The following is a 22,316-nucleotide window of genomic DNA, read 5'->3' as shown; positions in this document are numbered from 1 at the left end:
TCTCAATAGCCAATTTCTAAAAAGAAATAGGATGTTGGACTATTAGACATAACTTAGAATGGGAATCTTATTCCTTCATGAAATTCTGGAGCAGAGAACCAATTTTCTCTGATAGTTACAGGGAATCTGAATCCACTGGCTTCCTAGAAGGAAGGAATTAAAGTCATCTGCAGGTGTCAGTGTTTTTGTACACAACCTGGGAGAGAGAATGAAGGGGCAGGCTTCTGAGGATTTCACCACATTTGTGAGTGCACAGTCTTCCACTAGCAGTTGGAACCTAACCATAGCAGCCCGTAGGTATCCACGGGAACTCTTGCTAGTGCCTAACTTTCTGTCAGGTTTTCAGGGAATGAGGCCTGCTTTAAAACATTATTTTGAACCCTAAGATGGGCCTTATTATCTCTGCATTCTATGGTCACCTTGGATCTTGACGGGAGAAAAATAATAAAAGGTCTTAAGATGCTGTCTCAAAATCTTGGGTGAAGATCTTAATTCATAAAAGGAAAATAAGCACCCGTGGAAAAGCAATTATTTATCTGGGATTCTAGTGAAGGGGAACCTAGCAAGAGAGATTTTTTTGTGTGCCTGTGGGGAAGAGTTGGGAGGGAATGGGAATAAGCAACCACCCAGAAGGGAAATGACTCCTTCCTGGGTGGCGGCAATGTGCCATCCAAGACAGCATCTTCTTCACACAGAAATCTTTTGCTCAAGGCTGAGTTAAATTTCCTGGGCTCGCCACATTCTGGAGTGTGCTTCATTTTTCTTTGCTCAGGCTGATTAGATTTTATTTTTATTTTCTCTAATTAATTCAAATGACCTAATAAAAGAATACTGTTAGGGAAGATGCTTCAAGAAGCAGCATTAACCTTCTGTTCAAAACAGGCGGAATTGGAAAGCAGAATAGAGACCAACACTCTAACTTCGTCTAAGATGAAGTTTAGCTCTCATGCGTACTGGGCTGGTCTGATAAGAGACAATTGGGCTGGAAAACTTAAATAAGAAGAGAATCTTATTGTTGGTCTGATCAATCATTTTAAAGAATCTGCAGTATTCTTTTGTGTTTGTTTTATATTACTAACTTTAGAGATGTGATAAGCTATAATATGAAGAGAGAGAAGGCATCCACCTTTTAGGATTTTGTGGCCTATGTTTCAAAATAACCTTGCCAAGTGTTTCATTGTGCCTCCATGGAAAAAAAAAAAAGAAGAGAAAAATAAATCTGACTTAGCTTTTATATCTGCCCCTGCAGTTTGTATAACCCATATAAAATAAAAATCTATGTTACAAAATAGGATTTCTTTTTAATATATATATTTTCCTTTTGTAAAATTATATGTATTTAAATACATTTGAAATGTTGCTCTAGGTAAATTAGAAATTTTTTTTCTAACACTATGAAAAAGGCAATAATTTTTATTGTCAACATACATTTTATATTTACTTCACCCTTTTATCTGCACCCCAAAGAACCTTTTATGATTCAGGGGCAATTTGGCACTATTCAATCCTACTACTCTGAAGTGAAAATAAAGTTTGATTTGCACACTATATTAAAATTAAGGGCAGTATTTATAACAATTTTAAACTCTTCCTTATTTATTAGAACACAGCCTTTTGTCACTAATTATTAGAGAGGTATTCTAAACTGAAAAAGGATTTTTAAAAGGAGCAATGTTTTCTTGATTTTGAAACTATACTCTACATTGACACCACAATATAGAAATAGATTTACTTTGGAACAAACTACAAATACATTCACACAGTTTGTGACAACTTAATTGTCTACCTAGAGAATTGAAACAGCTTAGGTTATTATAAATCTTGTCCTAGGCGTTCTATTTCTTCAATCAGGAAGTCAATGTCTTGGTGAGTTGCTGCGGGATTTGAGATGACCATGCGGAAGAAATTGACCTTGTCTCCAAGGGGCTGGTAGCTGACCATTGTGGTCCCGTACTCCATCATTCTGGCTTTAATCACTGGAGCCACCTTGGGAGAGACCAGATCAACACCATGACTGTTTTTCATGGGGGGGATTTGCTCCTTCACCAAAGAAGCCAGTATCAAGTAGCATTTTCAGCTTTTAACTAAACAATCAGAACCACGTTTGTTTCCTAGGGATCAAAGGACTAGAGCAGTTCAATATATCCAAGATATTGAAAGTGATAAGGGGAATAAAATAGTTGGCTATAAGGTGCTTACCATATCATCCTTGACTTTCTACTTAGTGTTTTAGGAGAATGGGGAAAATTTGGTATTGGTTCCAAGGCTAAATCACTTAGCAATACAATATTTGGGGGCAGGGTTTCCCACCACCACCACCACCATCATCATAAAGGTGAAAACATTAGAAATAGTTCCGAAAATACAGGTTAGAGAATGGCTTCCAAGAGGTTAACTTCAGTATCAAGTGATGTATGAAAACAAACAAACTTGAGACCCTAAAACAGCTTTCTTGAGACTCTAAAGTTTTCTAGTTTCTTTTTTGTCCTCCTTTTGCATTAGCTCAGTTTATAAGATATTTTGTAACACAGTCTTTAGTAATGATGAAGAATCAACTGAGACAAAAATCTGAATGCAGTGAGGTTGAGCATTACAGAAGCAAATCGCACACAAGCTTTTACCACATTTATGACAGACTGGTGACAGTCAGTCGTTGTCCTTTGTGTACGAAATTAAGCTCAAACTCTCTAACTCAGCAAAAGGTCTCTGGTGGCCTTGCTCTTGGACTCCTTTTCCAGTGATCAACAAATTGAATACTCAACTCTAGCAAGATCTATTTATTCAATACACTTTGAAGGTACCATATAATTTTTATCCCTTCACACTTGTCCTCAGTCTTATCATGTCACACTTGTTCTCTTTCCTTAGATTCCCTTTTCTTTTCCAGCGCACATCCTCTACATGTTCCAAGTTTTACCACAGTTCTATAGTGTGATGAAATCTTTCCTGACATTTTGAGTCCATTAGCATATTTTCTCTTTCAAGTCATACATATGTGGATCTGTCCCACAGATTCTGACTATATTCTAGTTTCTATTGTGCTCTTAATTACAAGAAAGCACCTTTTAGCTCTATACTTTAACTGAAAACTTTTTTATTTCTTTTGTTTGCCAGCATAGCACTGGGTAGAGTTCTTACTGATTCTAAAAAGTAGCCTGTCTAGGAAGAGGCATATATTGATTTGACTACATATTTTACCATTAGAGTTTGCAAATATAACATTTGGTCTTTAAAGTTCAATTCTGCAAATATGTAACCAGGAATGGTAGATGTCAAGAAATCCTTTGTCTTATTTTAGACATTCATAGTCAGCAACTCAGCTCAAAATGGGGACCTACCTTACTTCATAGTTGGATCCTCTTAAATGAAGGATGATTAGAGTCAAATAGAATGCTGTTATGAATATGTAACTTTAAGATATTAACAATTCATCCTTGGTTTACAATGTATATTTCATCTTCAAAGTACTCAATATGAAAGCCAACATGGTTCCCATCACGCCCAATTATTGTTAGTAACCAAAGTCAAAGCCAGACTTAACCTTCAATTTCATTTCTTCTTTACTTCTTATCCTATACCTAATTTCTTTGTTCAGAATGAATGTAGATAATGATTCCAGAATTAAGATTTTCTGATTCTAGCATCTTATATCACCTTCCTTTGCCACAGGAGATAAAGAAGAGTATTTCTGTGGTAGATTAGGATGCATGGATTGTAGATATATGCAGAGCCTTTGGCACATCTCAGGAAATAAACATAAAACAGAAATTCAAGTATTTCGAGTCTGAGAGAAAGTTCTGAAAATGAATCTACTAGAATATTCTAGCCTAGAGACATGAATTTTATTACTTTGTGCTATGAGGCATGGCAAGTCCATGTGTTCCTGAGAAGAGAAATCCCAGAGTAGAAAAAAAAATTCCAAATACATGTGTCTTTAGGAATTTAAGGGAAAAAATCACGTAACTATTCTTTAGTTTTCTTTGTGCAATAAATGATGCTACTTCTTTAGAAGCGATAAAACAACAGTGTTACTCAGCAAATTAAAGTCTGTTTTAGTTATCTTGGGCAATCCAAGCAAAAATACAGAAATGACACAATTATTAAGGATAATAATCACCTCCAGTTTTTCAGATAAATGCAATTCACAGGTTAAAAGATTAATGGTAACAGGCATAAAACCAAATAGATTTTGGCATAAAGTGAGATTGAGTCTCCCCCAATTCCTGAAGCTAGCTGGGTTGGCAGAAATCACAGCTGTCTAAATACATACATCTTTTGGTTGCTTCCAGAAAATGATGATGAACTAAAATTAGCAGGAACATGGAACATCTACTTCATTACATAATCACTAATTGCAAGTTAAGAAAGAAAATAAGATTCTGACTATTCTGATGAATAGTTTTCACTTATTTCTAGAATTTTTGGTCACATTCTTGGTTTTGCTTAATAAAGAAAGTCAATTAGGAAAGATAGGGGCTGCATGTTGAAGAATTTATGAAGCCCTAACAACACGAGCTCTTTGAGACTGTCTTAAGACTTTAGAGTCTCAGAGTATCATTTTCTACCTTGTGTCATTTGCTTTTTCTTTCCTTTTTTTTTTTTTTTTTAAAGATTTATTTTTATTCAAGAGCTGGGGTATAGGCCAGAGGCATGGGAGGGTGAGAGGATTCACCAGAGGGAGAGCAGGGAACAGAAAAGGCAGACGACAGAAATACACTGCTGAGGGGAGCAGCGAGTGCGACAGGAGAGGTCTGCCACGCCATGTGAGATTCTTGCCAGCCAGCTGGGATCGAACCTGCACTGCAGAGGCTGCGGACAGCTTCACAGCGCGGCGCTCAACCTGCCGCGCCACCGGGAAGGCCCTCATTAGTTTTTTCAATCCTTTACAAAACAATAACCAGGGAACTCTTCCATAATTGAATCCACATTTGTTTCCTCCAGAGAGAGCTCCGATTAGAGCATCAGGAAAGAATCTTACAAGCTATCACAGAAATGTATTTTGCACATGTTATTACCAACTTTTTAAAATAATTCTTGGACGACTGAGTAATTCTGAGAAATGATAAAGCAGAATAACCATAAAAAAGATATTCTAAAATGTTAAATTCTGACTTTGAATAACAGAGACTTTAAAAGAGTCACCTTAGAAAACAATCTTCTTCCTTACCAATTGAATTTTAAATACATTGCTGACTTTAAAAGTCCATCAATTAGTACAGGACTAAATAAACTGATAGAAGAGAAGCAGATAATGATCAAATATAATGAACATTAAAATAGAAGAAGATCATGATGACGAAGAACACAGAATATGAGAGGTAATCAATATCCCCACTGTGGGTTCTGATAAAGGGCTGCAAGGAACCTTTTGCTGCACATGCCTGTGTCTAAGGTGTTTGTAATTGGTCATGTCCCCACAGGGCCCCAGACTCTGTGTCCACTCTGCCCCCAGTGACAGTGGGCTACCTGCACACTCATTCCTTTCTGGCCAGCAGGAAATGCATCCACCAGATTTTCATCTTTGCCTCCCTCCCCCAGAAAGCTGTGACTGCATATTATATAACTACTCATATCCTGGATATCTGTCCCTAAGCCACTGCAAACATTGGGAAGAGGCCTCTACTCCACCAGCAGCTATCCTAAGTGTTGTTTCCCTTCCTTATTCTGGATTATACAAACAACATTTCATGCAACAAATATTTTTGTAATGGGAGATGTTCTGTATCTGCCTTCTCCTACACAACAGCCACAGTCACAGTGCAGCACTTGAAATATGGCTAGTTTGACTGAAGAAGTGACTTTTTTATTGAACTTAATTTTAATTGATTTAAATGTTAATGGCCATATGTTGGACATTACAGATGATTTATTTCACCTCAGTTCTTTTCCTTCTAAAATTATGTGGGTGTGATTTTACTTATCCCTGAGTAATAAGAAACTACTGAAAATGAATAATTTTTGAAAACTTATTGACATAAGTAAACAAAAGGAGCCCACAGACAGGGTGGGCCCATGGACCAAAGTTGAGCTTGGATTTCTTAAGACATATGTCCTATGTCGTAAGGACGACATACGTGTGAAAGGTCCAGTAACACACCAGTGCACACACCAGAGGAACAACCAATTTGTTCACTTACCTTGGACAGGCGACTCATTCTCTTTTCATTGTCTTCCAGGACACGCAAGCTGGGAGGCACATACCAGAAGCAGACATTTGTGTGCTGAGGCTACAAGAGCAAACAAGATGCACACTTAGCCCGGACAGACAATTTTGAAAATTCCAAGACATTGGAATCTCTTCTGTGGCTTCCAAACACAATTCCCGCTTTTAAATTCACAATCACCTTGGGAATGCCCGCCTTTCTCAATATTATTCCAAGTTATTTTTTTTGTGAGTTTGATTTTTCACTCCAGCTCAGAATAGCTAGCCCATCACCCCTGCTATTCCTTCACAATGGTCTCAGTTACCCGGACAGTCCATTATTGACCTCAAAAATATCAATATAAGAACTGGAATTGGTGAACCTTTTTTGGAACAGTAGCAAGCAGATTACATACCTTTCCATCAAATACCATTTCATAACCATCTCGGTTTTTTATGATATTGTACAAATATTCCGCCAGCTCCAGACACTTGTCAATATGTGCTTCAAACCCAATGGTCCCCTAAGAGAAGAAGAAAGCTTATTAGGAGGCTGAGAAAGGTAGGTGAGCGCTTGGGTTGGGGAGGGGGTGGGGGGGGTGAATCTCTCCAGCGCCTGAATGTCCTTCTGTTCCTTGGTCTCAGCTCAGTTCCAGCACTTTCCTCTTAGGGGACCTTCCTGGCCATTTATTTCTCCTTTAAATCTCCCCTGTTGGGAGCTGCATTCCCTTTCACATCTGTCATTACTACTCTCCACAGGGGACTCCTTTGCTCCTCTGGCCTCCATTCATTCCCCAGGTAATTATTTGGATTACTCGGGGAAAATTCGCCTCTGTGGTTTGTAGGAGTCATTGTGAAAGTCATTAGTGACAGGAGGGCTTGGTGTTCTCTTCCTGTGAATAAGAAGCATCATCAGGGACCTTCCCTCCCATGCCTGCTTACCCCGGGCCCATCATGTAACTTTGCCATTTCAAACCCCAGTTTCAGTCACCAATTACTGCGCCCCCCCCCCCATAACAAAACAAATAGGATCTGTGCTTAATGGATTTTTTTAAACAAATGAATGAATGAATCTTAGGGCAGGCGCACGCTTTGTTAGTCAGCACTCTGCAAAAGCTCATTAGATTTCTCCTTTGGGGATATGTGACTCAATGACCATAATGGGCAAACAGCACAGAGGTGTTTTAGTTTCCAGCTTGGGAAGCCCACAATCTAGACTCATGAAATATAACACAACAGCCTTTTCTGGGGCTGTTTAACTGATGTTAGGGTACTTTAGAAAATTACTTTTCCTGAATGACTTCCTACCTATTTCCTTCTGTGTTTGTGGAATGCCAATGGAAAGCTTAGGAAAACACTCATGTTCCTCTCAGGAGCACTTAGAACTGGACTAGCAGCCATTAGTCCAGTGTGGGAACCGGAGGGAGCAATGGTAGTGGAGATAATCTGGACCCACTCCCTATTCCCACAGTCTTATCAGCTCAACTAAATGGGGGATTCAGCATGGCCAGAACCTGGAACAGCTGAAACTTGTTTAACGAAGTTCTTTGGAGGTTGCCACCCTAGCTGATTGGTTCAAGGAGACCAACTGGCTGGGGTGAGTGCTCCACATCCTGTGCTTCATGAGTCTGTGGTTGCCAAGGAAATTAGCATTGGTTTAGTCTGACTGGGTAGTTTGAATCCACTTGGGAGTAGGAGGGAGGCAAGTTAATTATTTGTCATTTGGATCCTTTGGACCACTTTAGTTAGATTTAAACTTGTGCCTACCTGATCCAGGATAAGGCCTGCATTCCTCTGACCCTGTCTACCATGCGGCCCTTACTAGTCTCTGATCACATGGGAATGATGGTGCCTGTAATTTTTCTCTGCTTCCTAAAACCCTCCTTTATACACTCTCAGGCCCCAGAGATGCTGCTTCTGAAATCAAGACTGAATCCCTTGCTGCCAGCTCCATTTTAGTGCTGTCTGGACCATGCTCATCTGGACCACAGTTGACCCTGTAGCCAATTTAGATTCTCCCAGCTAGACTCAAAATATGCTCTGTCCCCCTGATAGATCTTCTTAGAATATCCTTCCCCCAGCTCTGCAGTTTGAAATCCTTCTCTGTCTACCTATGTTGTTTAACACTGTTGTGTAACCATCCACAGGGTACACAGCAGGCTTTGTTGCCTCCCAGCCCCCAAGATCTCCACTCTCTCTTCTCTCTAGCATTCTCTCTCCCCAATGCCTACTCTCTTAATCATCTCAGATTGACCAGGCTGCTCATGCCAGAGCCAGGAGCCCCAGGCCATGCCTCTGGCCCTGGCGGTCCCAGAGGCAACCCAGGAGGAAGGCAAGGTACTGGCCGTAGGGGCCAGCGGTAGGAGGGTGGAAAAAAGCCTGATTTTACTCCATTTTCCCTACAAACATCCATCTCACAGGTCATTTCTTTTTTTTTTTTTTTTTTTTATAGAGGCATGTTTTTATTTATTTATTTATTATATTTGTTTGTTTTGTTTATACATGCACTGGGTACAGTCAGAAGTGCGGGAGGGTGAGAGAATTCACCAGAGCCAGAGCGGGGAGCAGAGCAGGCAGAAGGGCTGAAGTACACTGCTGAGGGGAGCAGCGGGTGGCAGGAGAGGTCTGCGCACCATGTGGGATCCTCCTCCGGTGGCCGGGGAGCAGCCGGGGATCGAACCGGCGCCGCAGAGGCCGCGGGCAGCTTCGCAACCCAGCACTCAACCGCTGCGCCACCGGGGAGGCCCTCACAGGTCATTTCTTGATAAATAATTCTTGACTCCTAAACAAGGGATGAGAACCCCATCTTTTAAATTCTTAAGGTGTTCCTTTTATGACCAGTTATATTCTGTCTTATGAGATGGTTATCTTCGGAGATGTTACATTTATCTTATTATCCTCACTAGAAAATGATAGCCTCCTTATCACACTCAGTACCAGTCACAATAACAGATACTCAAAATCTACCTATTAAAATAAATTAATATTTTACAGAGAAAGTGAATATTTAGTTATTCAGCAAAGGCTGGCAGACCTCAACTTCCCTTTAACAGTTTTTCTTTATTTTTCTCAGTCATTTACCAGTCCCCCTTTTAATATACAATTAGGGAGACCAATCAGAGAAAACAACAAAGATATCTGCCAATTTGTATAGCCAACATATACGAACACTAGAGATTTACTGTGAAAACTTGGTCGTTACACATTAGTCCCCCCAAAGTGGGGACTAACTTTAAGCTCTATTTTTTCTTCACCACTGATCTTAACCACTGAGGAAATCTGTCAAGGTTAGACTTTTAGTGATGAGCAAAATGAAGTCTACAGAGACGTTGATTTACAATGATGGATACCTGTAACCAGTATTACCAATGTTCTAAACCAATGTTAGTTACTTCAATAAAGAAATAAAATTTAAAAAGAAAATATAGTTGGTTCTTTGCATTTGTGTATTCTGCATCCTTGGATTCAAAAAGCTCCCTTTCCTCCTCCACTCCTTTCTTTCTCCTTATTGTTTTCTCAGATTCTTTCCTTATTCCTGTGGCAATGCAGGACTGACTATCAGGGACAACTCTTTTTTTTTTTTTTTAAAGGTTTATTTATTTATTTATACAAGAACCGTGGTACAGGCCAGATGCACGGGAGGGTGAGAGGATTCACCAGAGACAGAGCAGGGAACAGAACAGGCAGACTGACTGAAATACACTGCTGAGGAGAGCAGCGGGCAAGACTGGAGAGGTCTGCCTCGCCATGTGGGTTGCTCCCTGGCTGGACGGGGATAGAACTCGTGCTGCAAAGGTTGCAGATTGCTTCATACTGCGGTGTTTAACCCCTTGTGCCACCAGGGAGGCCCTAGGGCCAACTCTTTTGTGGCTCTTCGCAAGAGAGGATGATTTCTCCTTTCCTGACTAGAGTGTTTTTAATGTAACACAGTAATTATCCTCATTTCTGATCTGGATAATAGGACTGAGCTTATTATTTTAATAATTATCATTTTACTTTCCTTAAATGTAGCTGTAAATTGAACACCAAATGGAAGTTTTTTGTTTAGATGCCTAGATCTACCTAAGGGTTTGTGTAAAGAATTAAAAGAATGTGGACATATTTTTCTCTTTTTATCCCTTCTCCTGGTGCCTGTACTTCAGGCTTCATTAGGTCTTGCTGTTTAGCTTACACCTGATGTCCTCTAAGTTATTTCTCTGAGAAGCACCCAGCTGCACCATGCTGGCAAGAGGCTTCAGATAGAAAAGGAGCAGCAGGAACTGATGAACCATGAGAGAAACATTTTTGTGTAAATATAGCTAATGATCATCATCTTAATAAAAAACCACAGGGAAAAGGGATAAAAAGAATGCTACTGAACAAATGTTCAGAGATTAAACTTTCTTGAACGTAGTACCTGATACTTAGATTTGTCATTTGTAATTCCTATCCGTGAAATGAAAAACCTACTCATTTAAAAACAGCTTGAAAATGTAACAATCATTTGTATCCTTGACTTTTTTTTGATTGTTGTTAAATGCAAGTGTTATGGGCAACAGAATGAATCTCCTTATCAGGCTCTCAACTGTCAAAAGAGGAGGGGGTTCCTTGCTTCAGCTCAAGGGGTAGAGCCCACCCATCTATCATACCACCTTTCTGGGGTAACAGATTACCTGGAACTCACTCCAGGCAGCTCCCCAATACTTAAAGAAAATCCATCTAAAACAAATACCATCATAGAGGTTTGCCTGAAGAATACTGTAGGGTAAGGAAAAATGTCAGGCTTTTCTGCCCTCCCGCCATCAGGATAGATGATGGATCCTTGTGGTCCTGAATGCATGCCTGATGGTGGGCACCTGGAGTAGGGTGTGGGCATAGGTAGATGGGGTTCACCTGGGCTAAGACTGTGTTTCTAAGGGCAGCGTCATGGGGACGCCAGCAGCAGCAGAAGCCGAAAGAGAAGCCGAGAGAGAAGCAGAGAAGAAGAAGAAGAAGAAGAAGCACAGAACTCCAGAGAGCCCAGAGAGAGTGAGGATTTGCTGGGGGCTGGGAGGACTGCCAGCCTCCCAGCACCCCTGCCTGGCATATGCCTGGTGAACACCAATAAAAGACCTGCAAAAACCCACTAAGGACTCTGACTCCTCCTTGCACCATGTCCATTCCTGCCTTTTACAAATACGTAGTTCAGCCATCCCTGGAAACCACCTAAAAGTCATTTCTGCATTAAGAAGGCCATCTTTATTTTGAAATGGCCTTTTTCTAGACTGGATTTAAAAATTTCATAAAATCATTTTTGCACTCCCAAGTCCCTTCTTTTTCTTTTAAGTCACCCATCACTTTCTCTAAACTGCTTAAGGTAATTCAGTTTATTTGGAAGGACTTGAAAAAACAACAGCATATAGAACTGGTTGCTGTGGACATGGTTTTGCTGTCTTCACACACAACTGAGGAAGAACCCATGGCAGCCTCATTCTCCCTGAGCAGTTGGACTGACCACTTCTGTGTGTGGGCCACTTCGAGAAGGCAGAGCAAGGTGGGGTCCCCTTCTCAACCATAAAAGCCCTGGTCATGCCAGCTTCCTTGTAACCTACCCTTCTCATTTTCCCTCATGTACTCTTTTCACAGTTGGGTTTTTTTTGGGTCTCAGATCATTGCCTCCTGGGGAAGATAGAGGGATCAGGTGGAAAGTCACTGATCTCTGACATTTAAGTTAGGCATTTGGTCAAATTTTGACCTTTCTAGCCTGCTTACATTTAAACATATACATGTGCTATGTGAAGAAGGCACAACAAGGTGCAGCTAGCTCTGCATAGCACTGGTGTCATTTCCATAGCTGAGAGAGAAGTGGTCATCCACAGCTCATTTCTGAGGTAAGTAGAGAGACCATACAAAAGGATATCTCTAGTTACTTTCCAAGCTTCTAAAAAAGCTGTATAATTAGAGGTTATTTTCAAAATGTCAAAAGTAAGTTGTCTTGTTCTTTTCTTTTTTGTTCTCCAAATGTATGATTTAAGATTGTATTAACCTGGGCCTCCCTGGTGGTGCAAGGGGTTGAGACACAACCTATGAAGCTAACAGCAGCCACTACAGCACAAGTTCAATCCCCAGCCCGGGAGATAACCCACATGGCGCAGCAGACCTCTTGTGTCTCGCCTGCTACTCCCCTCAGCAGTGTATTTCAGTCAATCTGCCTGTTCTGTTCCCCACTGTCTCTGGTGAATCCTCTCAGCCCCCTGCACCTCCGGCCTGCACCCCAGTTCTTAAATGCATAAATAAATCTTTAAAAAAAAAAGATTGCATTAATCTACCCAATTGATCAATCACTGTAAACACTAAAAATTGGGAGACAGAAACAGCAATAAAATACCTCTAAGGAATCTAGATGCTCTACTCTGTAAAGGAACACAGATTTGTTTTCTAAATGAGGGAACATTAGAAGTTAAAGAAAAAAGAACACAATGCTTTTTATTATATTCTTGCCAATGTAAAATACAGATATAGCTATAGGATTAGAGATTTAATGGCATAATTTTCAGTGTGGAAATCAATTTTTAACATGACCTAATAAGTCCACCAGATATCGTTTCTGTTTTGAATTGACATGCAGTCAAACTGAAAGTGCTCACCTTTGCCCTCCACATAAGCCATAATTTAAAAACATCAACATGGCGCCCGCACTGTAAGGCCTTGTCTCCAGTGTCATAGGACAGGTCGTAGTGTTTATCTTGCTGGAAGAGGTAGGAGGCATGCATCTGGTTGCAGCTCTGCATCAATCCCTAGCAGAGAAGAGGAAAATAGGAAATTCTATAGACTTTATCAGGTATTCCTGAGACTCACATGGTGATGGAAATTTAATAAAATTAAATTTTATAAAAACAAAAGAGAGGCATTGCATAACATGGAAGGAAAAAAAACCCAGCAAGATTCAAATTAAAAAAAAAAAGGATGTCAATATCTGGAGAGGATGGACTGTTGTGATTGGTAAACTCTCTGAGATAAAAGACTCAGGGTTAAATGTTAACAATGGTTAACAATAAGGACATACTGAGGCTTCTACTCTCATGTATTGTAAGCTATTTGCTTCTATAATATATTATTAGTATGATTCTTTTAGTGTTTCTTTCATATTTAGTTCAAGTACTTTATCACTTAGCTTCTTAGAGTTTGAGTTCTCTTTGAGAACCATAGCTTTTAAAAGACAGCTTTTTGCTATCATTTTTTATGCTGAAATATAAAAAAGGAAAGACATTGATATCTTGAGATATCTTAACCAATGCTTCAAAAGTCTTGGCTCAAGAGTGGTTAGAGCTTCAGTAATGCATTTTCATTCTCAGTTGCTTATGGAAGTTTCAGTGGAAAGTTGCATTTCTATGGCCACTAATTCCACCATAAGCTTACTGTGGAAAATGGGTGGGAAAGTGATTGAACTATTCCAAAGAGCAGTGAATGAATCATGCTCTCCAGCTAAAACAGCATTACCATCTCCTCATTGGAAACCCCACCACGTTTCAATTTGTCACGAACCACAGGAAGCCTTTGACTCTTTAGTTATCTACAGTATAATTGTGATTTTACAGAAGTGTTGGCATTTGGTTTTTCCTTCTGTGACTCATGACAAGAAGAGACTAAAATGTGATCACTAAGTTGAAGTTAGAAGTGAGAACACTTTAAAAAAATTATCCAAACTAAAACAAAAAGCAACACAACTGAAAATTTAAGTAGGTTCTGAAAGACCAAGTATTCAGACGGTAAAGAACAGAACTGGGTTCCACCTTGTAATTTAATATATTCAATGGGCTTCAATTATATTCAATTTTACATTCAATGGACTTCTTTAGATTGTTTTTTTGAGATTAAGGGGAATTAAATATAATGCAACTATACCAGATCAGTAGAAAGACATTGAATTTCAAATTTGAATTTAAATTTCCCCACGAGGAACAAATCACGTTAAGAGGGTGGCAACCCTGAAAGGTTTAGACTACTGAGCTTCTTGAAGATCAATAACACTGAAAATTGTCACAGTTGCTTCTATTTTATTTCATGGTCACAGAAACTTGGCTCCTTTCTTCCCACAGTCAGGCAAGCTCACAGATAGGTGTCTCCAATCAGGAGACCACTCCAGAGAGTGTGGAATGGTGCATAAACTGGACCAGCTTCTACTGGGATAGGAAAAGAAACTTAAACCGCATGATTTTTAAAAAGTTGGATAGCCCCAGTCTCATTGTCCAAAAGGTTAAGTAAAAATGATGTTTTTCATATAAAATACCTTGGTGCAATAACATCTTGGAATTGAATCATTGTAAAGCTTTGGACCATTATTTCCCAAACTACTTTAAATACATTAATAGCTACTGTGCTGCAGAGTAGTTGCTGCAAAAGAAATTCCCATGGTCAAATAAAGTTAGGATATTGTAGCATAAACCCCTTCTTTTTAGATGGCTGCAATACATGCCAGCATACAAAGGGTTCTGATATGCTCTGAAGTAATGAAACTTGTTTTCTGAACCCTTTAATATAATATAGCCCAATCTTTAAAAAAACAAAACAAACTCTTTGATCACAGAATACTTATAGCATGGCATTATTTCTTGAACCCCAATAAAGAAGAGTTAAGCATTAGCTGAGTCAAAGCACCATAAACTCTTGGATCTGGAAGGAATCCTGAAGCTATTAATATATTCTTTCCCAACGAAGGAATCCTTTGTATTCTCTTACTAATAAGTGGTTGTTGAATTTCCATTCAATCACCTCCCATGATGAGGAATTAATTTCCCCATACAACATTCATTCCCTGCTAGGCGGCTTAAGTTTCACAAAAGCATTTCTTTTGTTGACCTCCAGTAAGCTCTAAAATCATGGTGTATTCTGATTTTTGCTATCAAATCAGTGTTACTAACCTTGTTTTCAGAAACCTCAAGAGAAATAAGGGAACCTTCTACTTGAGAGTCATTTAAACTGCAAAGGCTGTCATCCACTCAACCCTTTAAGTTTCCTTGTCTTTGGATTAAATAGCCTTAGTTTTCTCAACCATCCCTCTTACACATTTACTAACTTCCCCACTGTGGAGGTCTGATTGATGGGGTCCATTTATAATCTGGCATCTATGTAAGCAAATCACTCCAGATGTGGTTTGACCAGAGGAGAGTGGGAGATCGCCACCTCCCTTATCCTAAAACTTCACTTCTTATATTCCGTGAGTGCTTTTTGAAAGGTCATTTTCTCTTGACCCATTGTTGACACAGCAGAGTATATTCTAACATTCTGTGATTTTTTTCACAAGTACAACATTATAGCCTGTGTGGAACTCCATGTCATTTCTAGCCAAAATATAACATCTTCTACTTGGATGCAAGAACAGGACCTTACCATTATCTTCATTAACAATTTCTTCTTTTTGGATGTGGCTCACTAATAAATCATTCTACATTTTACTTCTTGGACTACACGCATTTACCCTACCCACTGCCCTCCAAGGACAGAGTCATGAATCAGGAAAGAGGTACCTCTTCTCTAACCAGGAGAGCGGAGCACTGCAGAGGGACACCCATCATCTTGTGTGGGTTCCATGTCACAGAGTTGGCCCTGTTGGAAACAAATCATGTTAACAGATTGACCCTCAGGACAGGCTCAGACCCCTCGGGCTGTTTGCATGGGCAACAGAGCTTCAGGGTTCTCAGCAATTTCTCAGGTCATCACTTAATTTACAAAACCAGGAATGAACTCTTAAACCAACAACTTTTCTTTCCCCCCTGTGGCCCTCCCTTTCCCCGATGGGAGAATTCATTCTTTCCCTTTGAGTGACCCAGACCATCTAGTCCAGGATGCGCCACTACTCTTCTGACTCTTGATCCCACTGGAAGGGACTGCAATGGCTCATTTAATTTCTTTCTTTTTTTTTTTAAGATTTATTTATTTATTTTTTATTTATACAATAGCTGGGGTACAGACCAGAGGTGTGGAAGGGTGAGAGAATTCAGAGACAGAGCAGGGAGCAGAACAGGCAGACAGACAGAAAGCACTGCTGAGGGGCGCAGCGGGCAAGACAGGAAAGGTCTGCCACGCCATGTGGGAATCTCCCTTTGTGGCCAGGAATTGAACCTGTGCTTCAGAGGCTGCAGACAGCTTTGCAGTGCTGTGTTCAACCCTCTGTGCCACCGGGGAAGCCCTCATTTCATTTCTTAATTTTGTTCTTTATCCAATCCGATTTCCTTCTTCCTATTCAATAGCTTACTCAATTTCTCAGTGTGTCCTTCCATAAGAGCTTCTAGCTTGTTCCTGTTTCCACTTCTTCTCTAATCCACAGCTATCCTTCCAGACTGCAGGGGAGGTAGGATATGTGTGCTCCTACAGCAATCCCTTTAGTCCCCACACACTTGGGAAACAGAATACTCTCCCCATCAGTAATAAGGTTTCTCAGCTCAAAGATTTATGCTGCTTGAAAAGTTTAAATCATAGTCCCAACTCAGATTCATCTAGTAATAGTTATTATTTCTACTCTTTTAACCTGAATACATTGTCTTAAGGGATGCCTGGTTTCTTTTTCATCCTCTACCTGCTACCATCGTTACCTTCTAGCTCTCTCCTCTTTTTGAATTGTTGACAACTTCCTTTGGCCTCCAGCCAAAATCCCAAACTGTGGGGTATGACTATGACACCCACACTGGTAAGCCCCTCATCACGTGTTCATCTTCTGTCCTTTACTTGTCCTTCCCATTGCATCATAGCAGATTACTTCTTGTTCTCAGAGAACTCTCTTCTCGTGCTGCTGGAATTCTCATGCTCTCAGACTCTCTTAATGTAACTTTCTCCTCCTGGAATATCATCTCCCTTAATTCCAGATACTTAAATCTTACTTGTTCTCTAAGGCCCACATCAAGCATCATCTCTGTAATCTTTGACTTCATCCAACTCCTCTCTTACTCTCGCAGTACTGCTCCAATTGCCTCCCCCTTCACCTCCCAGGGAGGCAACTGCTCCCTCCAGAAGACCCCAGAGCTCAGTCCACATGTTTATCAGGTGAAGTGAGTCTCTGCGCATGTCTTCGGAGACACTGAGGAATCGTTGAGGATGAGACTCATGGATGTGGCCTTGGAAAAACAGACTCCAAGGAGATGCATAAGTGACAGTCAAATCCATGGTCTGTGTGTCCAGAGCACTGAGGAATGCTGCTCCTCCTCTGGCTGAAAAGCAGTCTTGGACTCATCCCGCACCCAGAATACAGCTTGAGAGCCTTGGGGAGACAGCAGGAGCTGGAAAGCTCCCATTCATCTATTTGATGAACGGCTGGTGTCGGCCCACCCATCAGAGAACACTTAACTGACCAGGATCTTATCAGCGTCAATGAATAGACTAGTTCTTCTTCTGGTCTTTCTTTGACTCTGTCTTGGCTGTCAGGTATGTTTAGGAAAGCAAAGGCAGATGGCTACTGCCCCTGGAAAGAGGATTAAATGGCTTTGTGAATAATAATGGCATTGTGGTATTGAAAATCTCCTTCCAAGAAAATACCTCCTTACTCAGAACCAGTCAAGAAACCTGGGTTCTGAGCAGTAGGTAATAATAGTGGTGAATGAAGGAACTCTGCAGGCAGGTAGGCTTGAGTTTGCTTCTAGTTTCCATCATTTCCTAGCTGTGTGACCTGAACAAATTATGTAACTTCTCTGTGCTTAGTTTTTCTTGTCTGCAAAAGGAGAATAATAGCAAATAGGTTGGGTAAAGTGCTTATAATTTTCACATGTCTGATACACATTAAGCATTAATTAAGTTTGACTTTTGGCAGGTTTCAACTCTATCATTTATAAGCTTTGTGACATTGGGTTCATATACACCAACATTCTATCCCTTCTGTAATATTCTGTAGCTACATACCTAATTATGATGGAACTTAGCTTGTCGATAATGACAACTGATGGAGAAAACAGTTGTTTTCCATTTCCCTGACTGGAGGTGTTTATTTCTGTGCAATGCTCAATTTGTCTTTAAAGAATAGATCTACTAAAGTCCTCGACTACTCCTTACCAAATTTTCTGTTTCATCTCTCTCCCAGAGGGGCCCCCTAACTAAAATGGCAAAAATCTGTGCAGAGTAATTCTAGGACATGGACTGAATTTATTTGAGAAATGTTGGCAATTTATGAAAAATAACCTCCAGTCTATTTCAAATGTCTTGCTGTGGGATTCAGCCTTCTGATTTTTGATTAAGTTGAAGAGAACTGAAATCCCTGTGTTTTAAGACATATCCTTGTCACCTCATTTGTACCTCAAACTCAGCAGACCTTAAATGAACTCATTACCTTGTCCATTCCTTGTCCTCCCAGATTTGTTCTTTCTCCTCTGTCTTCTGTGCCTAAGTTCCTTGAACCACTTTTCCTTCAAGCACCCAGTTCCCAAACTTCAGTATTTTGTTTCATTTTCTTCCTCTGTGGTCCCTGGAAGTTCTATTTCCCACATCTGGGCCTCAACCACTCCTTTTCCCTAGACCACTCCAGTGTATTTCCTCAGCTTCCACTACCTCCTACAACTAGACATTGACTCAGTTGCTGCTAGTCGGTCCCTGGCTTCCATCTCTTAAATCCAGAGTTGTTTTTCTAGAGCACAGGTGGTATAGAAGCCATTGTTCTCTCAAAACCCCACTCTGGCTGCCACTGCAGAGGCTTCTCAGCTCTTTTGTTCCAGGTGATAAATGTCATGTTCTCCGTCCATAACAGTGGCTCGCACAGCAGAAGTCCACAGTCCGGGGAATCATGCTGGTTCTGACTTGGCTGGGTAGGCCCTCAGCCCTAGTCACTGTCATGCACCCATTTCATTCTCTACCCAAACTTGTCTATAAGGACCCAGTGCAATTTCAAGACTTGTGTCTCTGCTCTTCACTTTGAATGAACACCCTCCTTCCATTATCTGCCTCATAACGTACCCCTCATGCTCTGTGCTAAGCTCCAATGCATACACCCTGGCTGAAGCCTTCCTTTAAGGGTCCTGTTTAAAAGGAATCATTCCATCCTCTATGCCAGCCCTATTAGCTCACTCATCTATCTCTTAAGCCTTTACTTCCTCTGCTTTGAATTTTAATCCACTGTTGATTGTCAGTCTTTCCATGAGATTCTAAGCCCTTTGAAGTTTGGCTTCACATCATATTCATCTTTGTGTCCTCACCATGCCTGGCAAGTAGTTTGTGTATGGCAGCTGTAACTATTCCAGTAACTGTGAATGAACTTATGAACCCCCAGCTCTCAGGGCAGGAATAGGGGCAAAAATTGGTGCAGCAGCTACACCAGAATGTTGGCTAGGCCAGAAAGCCTTGAGCGTGGACCACAGTCATGGATACCACGGGCCAGCAGCCACCCGCTGCAAAGTGGGATTAAGGAGCAGCCAGTTCACAATGCACAGAAAAATACTTTGGAGTATTGTTCTCTTGCTAACACCCTTTCTAGAAATTTTGAGAGTTAGCAAGGAAAGAAGCTGCTTTCTGAAGACATGGTTGGTACTCCAAGAGGATGCAGGCAGGCTCTGGGGCTTATGTCATTTTGTTCTGAGAACTGCACTCTGCAGAATCCCTGTGCTCGCTGGGGGGCCTCTGGGTTTGGGGACAGGAATTGACCATCCTCCAGATTAGAGAGAGTCTTAATGCTTGGAAAAACGTAATACTCCAAGGGAGGCAAATTTCTTTGTAAACTTGTGCCCATGCACCTTTTGCCTTAGGGTTTCTACTGGCCAAATAACTTTATTTGCCAAAGAAAGTGTGCCTTTTGCTAATAAGTCAGCAAGATGGATCCTCTGAGGCGAATAGGTGGCTGAGGGGGTTCTGCCCGGAGCATAACACCAGCCGTCTCCTCAAAGCGAGGCTTCTTATTTGGCTATTCCATTTAGCAGATTTAGTTACAGTACAGTTTCAAAAATTGTGGCAATTAGCAAGGACTCTCTGTTCCATGATGAGTGTTCTAAGCTTTGCTCTTAAATAATAGTCTTTAGCACAAAAGCGTGTGGGAGTTTATTTTTCCAGGGTGCAGGGTAGGTAATTTAGTGCACTTTTAAGTAATTACTGGTGGAGGATCTCCATGACTGTCAGTGCTCGGGCTGCGAGTGGCTTTAAAGGCAGAATAACAGATACTCATTTTCTGTGCTGGGCAGAAGGACTCCAAGAAGAGCAGGTGCTGAGTGCAAGCACCTCCCAAGAAGGTCCCTGAATTTAATCCTTGCTCTCACCACCTGAGCAGGTCCTTCCAAGTTGTTCTCTCTTTTTTCCCTATTGTCTCTCCTTGCTAAGGTCATTGCCTCTTCCCTAAGCTTCTGGCTTCATCTAGATCTTCATGACAAGAAGGAATGTCACTTGGGAAAAACCCCAAAGGGCCAGAGGCAGAGGCCTAGGACTGGTTTACACTGGGAAGGGGCCAGGCCTGGCCTCATCCACTCACCTAAACTTGGGCAGAGCCTCAGGGACAGCAATGACACGGGTCCTGCTGATATGGGTCCATCCCGGGCTCCCATCAATGAGGCAGGGTGCCCTGGACTCAGCATATATAACCCCACTCCCATCTTTCTACTCTCCTGGGGTCCAGCATTTCCCGGCACAATCTTCATCCTAGCTAGGTTGCCCCTAGTGACCAGCATCAACAACTTTCCCAGACTCCAAAAGCCTCTCTCCTCATCCTGAAACAGAAATGATTGTGCCAAGATATCCAGGAGTAGAATGAGTAGGAAAGTTTTCCTGGGCAGCATCTGGCTACTTGGCAGGGTATGGTGGGTATTTGGCAGCCTCTGATGAATTTGGGTGTTTCCCATTGCCTGGCATGTCAGAGTTAACAACTATGGTTGACCTTCCACATCATGACAGGAGAACGGGAACTCTGGGCTCCCTTTGCACATGGTCCAGAACCAAAACCCAAGGCTGATTGTGCATTTTGTATTTTGTTTTTTTTTTTCTTAAGATCTGAATATGCCTGATGATCAACTATTACCTCTGGTGTGTTTTACAACTTTCTCAACGTTCTACTGCTTAGTCTCTGAAAAACAAATGGTTGCTTTGCAGCATCAGTCAGGGCCTTGTCAGGAGAAAATTGTTCTGGACATGACACCGTCAGGTGCTACCCTCACAAGGATGTCCTGCTTTAAGTCAACTGGCCTTATTAAATTTCAAACCCTCACTTTCTTTTTTTTATTAAGAGGCATGCATTATTTATTTATTTGTTTGTTTGTTTGTTTATGCAAGCACTGGGTACAGTCAGAAGCGCGGGAGGGTGAGAGAATTCACCAGAGCCAGAGCGGGGAGCAGAGCAGGCAGAAGGACCGGAGTACACTGCTGAGGGGAGCAGCGGGCGGCAGGAGAGGTCTGCGTGCCATGTGGGACCCTCCTCCGGTGCCGGGGAGCAGCCGGGGATCGAACCGGCGCCGCAGAGGCCGCTGGCAGCCTCGCAACCCAGCGCTCAACCGCTGCGCCACCGGGGAGACCCCTCAAACCCTCACTTTCAACACTGAATTAGAGATCTTCTCCCTAGAAAACTGTGGACTGTCTGCAGGTTTCTAAGAATTTTGCTAGTTAGTTCAGAGATCCAGGAAGCTCGCTCCTGAGTCCGCCAGTGAACCACGGGCCTTAGTTAGGAACCTCAGTGTTTGAGGCAGTCTACCTGGAGCTTTGATTTCCTTTAGTTATTTACATATAATATTTGTGAGCACATGCCACACAAGGCAAGGCATACAAGTGTTGCACGGTGGGCTCACCTGTATTCCATGAGTTCTTGGAAATTGGGTGTAATTTGCTCTTCACATTTAGCTTTTTACACTTTACATTGTTAAAGAGAAAAATGTACATACCTCTCCACGCCGCTCAATTTCCACTTGTGTTTCCGGGACATCAGTAATCCTCCACCCCAGGCTGCCTGAAAAGGGAAGATCAGACAAGTTTGCTTAGATTTCTAGCTTGGAGTCTTCTAGAATCATGAGAGAGTCTCTTCAATCCCAGGCAACTTAAGGGGTGACCTACCTTCCTCTGGCACTAGACTTTCAAAACTCAAGTTGTGGGGGGCTTTCTGAGGTCTTTGGCTCCACGCCACTTTATGTGAGTGTAAAGAGTCAAATTCAGGGCACATTTCCTCAGTCTGCACAAGAAAGAGAAAGATCCCTCCCCTCACCCATCACCATGTAACATCTTCCTTAAAAACAGAATGTCAAGATGGAGATTCATTTGAAATGCCAACATACTT

The 22,316-nt window shown here is 41.4% G+C and overlaps 1 protein-coding gene across 1 annotated transcript in view; it reads right to left on the bottom strand.

Annotated features, from left to right (window-relative positions):
• Nucleotides 1–1,794: 1,794 nt before the first annotated feature.
• Nucleotides 1,795–22,316, bottom strand: part of GAD2 (glutamate decarboxylase 2) — a 53,729-nt gene continuing 33,207 nt past the window's right edge. The window contains exons 11-16 of the mRNA XM_037511502.2: nucleotides 21,928–21,992; nucleotides 15,628–15,706; nucleotides 12,748–12,897; nucleotides 6,559–6,666; nucleotides 6,138–6,227; nucleotides 1,795–1,986 (exon numbers count right to left, since the gene is read on the bottom strand). Of these exons, the coding sequence (XP_037367399.1) occupies nucleotides 1,813–1,986; nucleotides 6,138–6,227; nucleotides 6,559–6,666; nucleotides 12,748–12,897; nucleotides 15,628–15,706; nucleotides 21,928–21,992 (666 nt within the window). The 3' untranslated portion in view covers nucleotides 1,795–1,812. The remainder of the gene's footprint in view (nucleotides 1,987–6,137; nucleotides 6,228–6,558; nucleotides 6,667–12,747; nucleotides 12,898–15,627; nucleotides 15,707–21,927; nucleotides 21,993–22,316) is intronic.

This window comes from Talpa occidentalis, unplaced genomic scaffold (genome assembly GCF_014898055.3).
Source record: "Talpa occidentalis isolate TD23 unplaced genomic scaffold, MPIMG_talOcc4v2.1 talOcc4.14, whole genome shotgun sequence".
NCBI classification, from domain to species: domain Eukaryota; kingdom Metazoa; phylum Chordata; class Mammalia; order Eulipotyphla; family Talpidae; genus Talpa; species Talpa occidentalis.
Note: the sequence above shows the minus strand (reverse complement) of the source record. Positions and strands in the feature narration are given on the sequence as shown.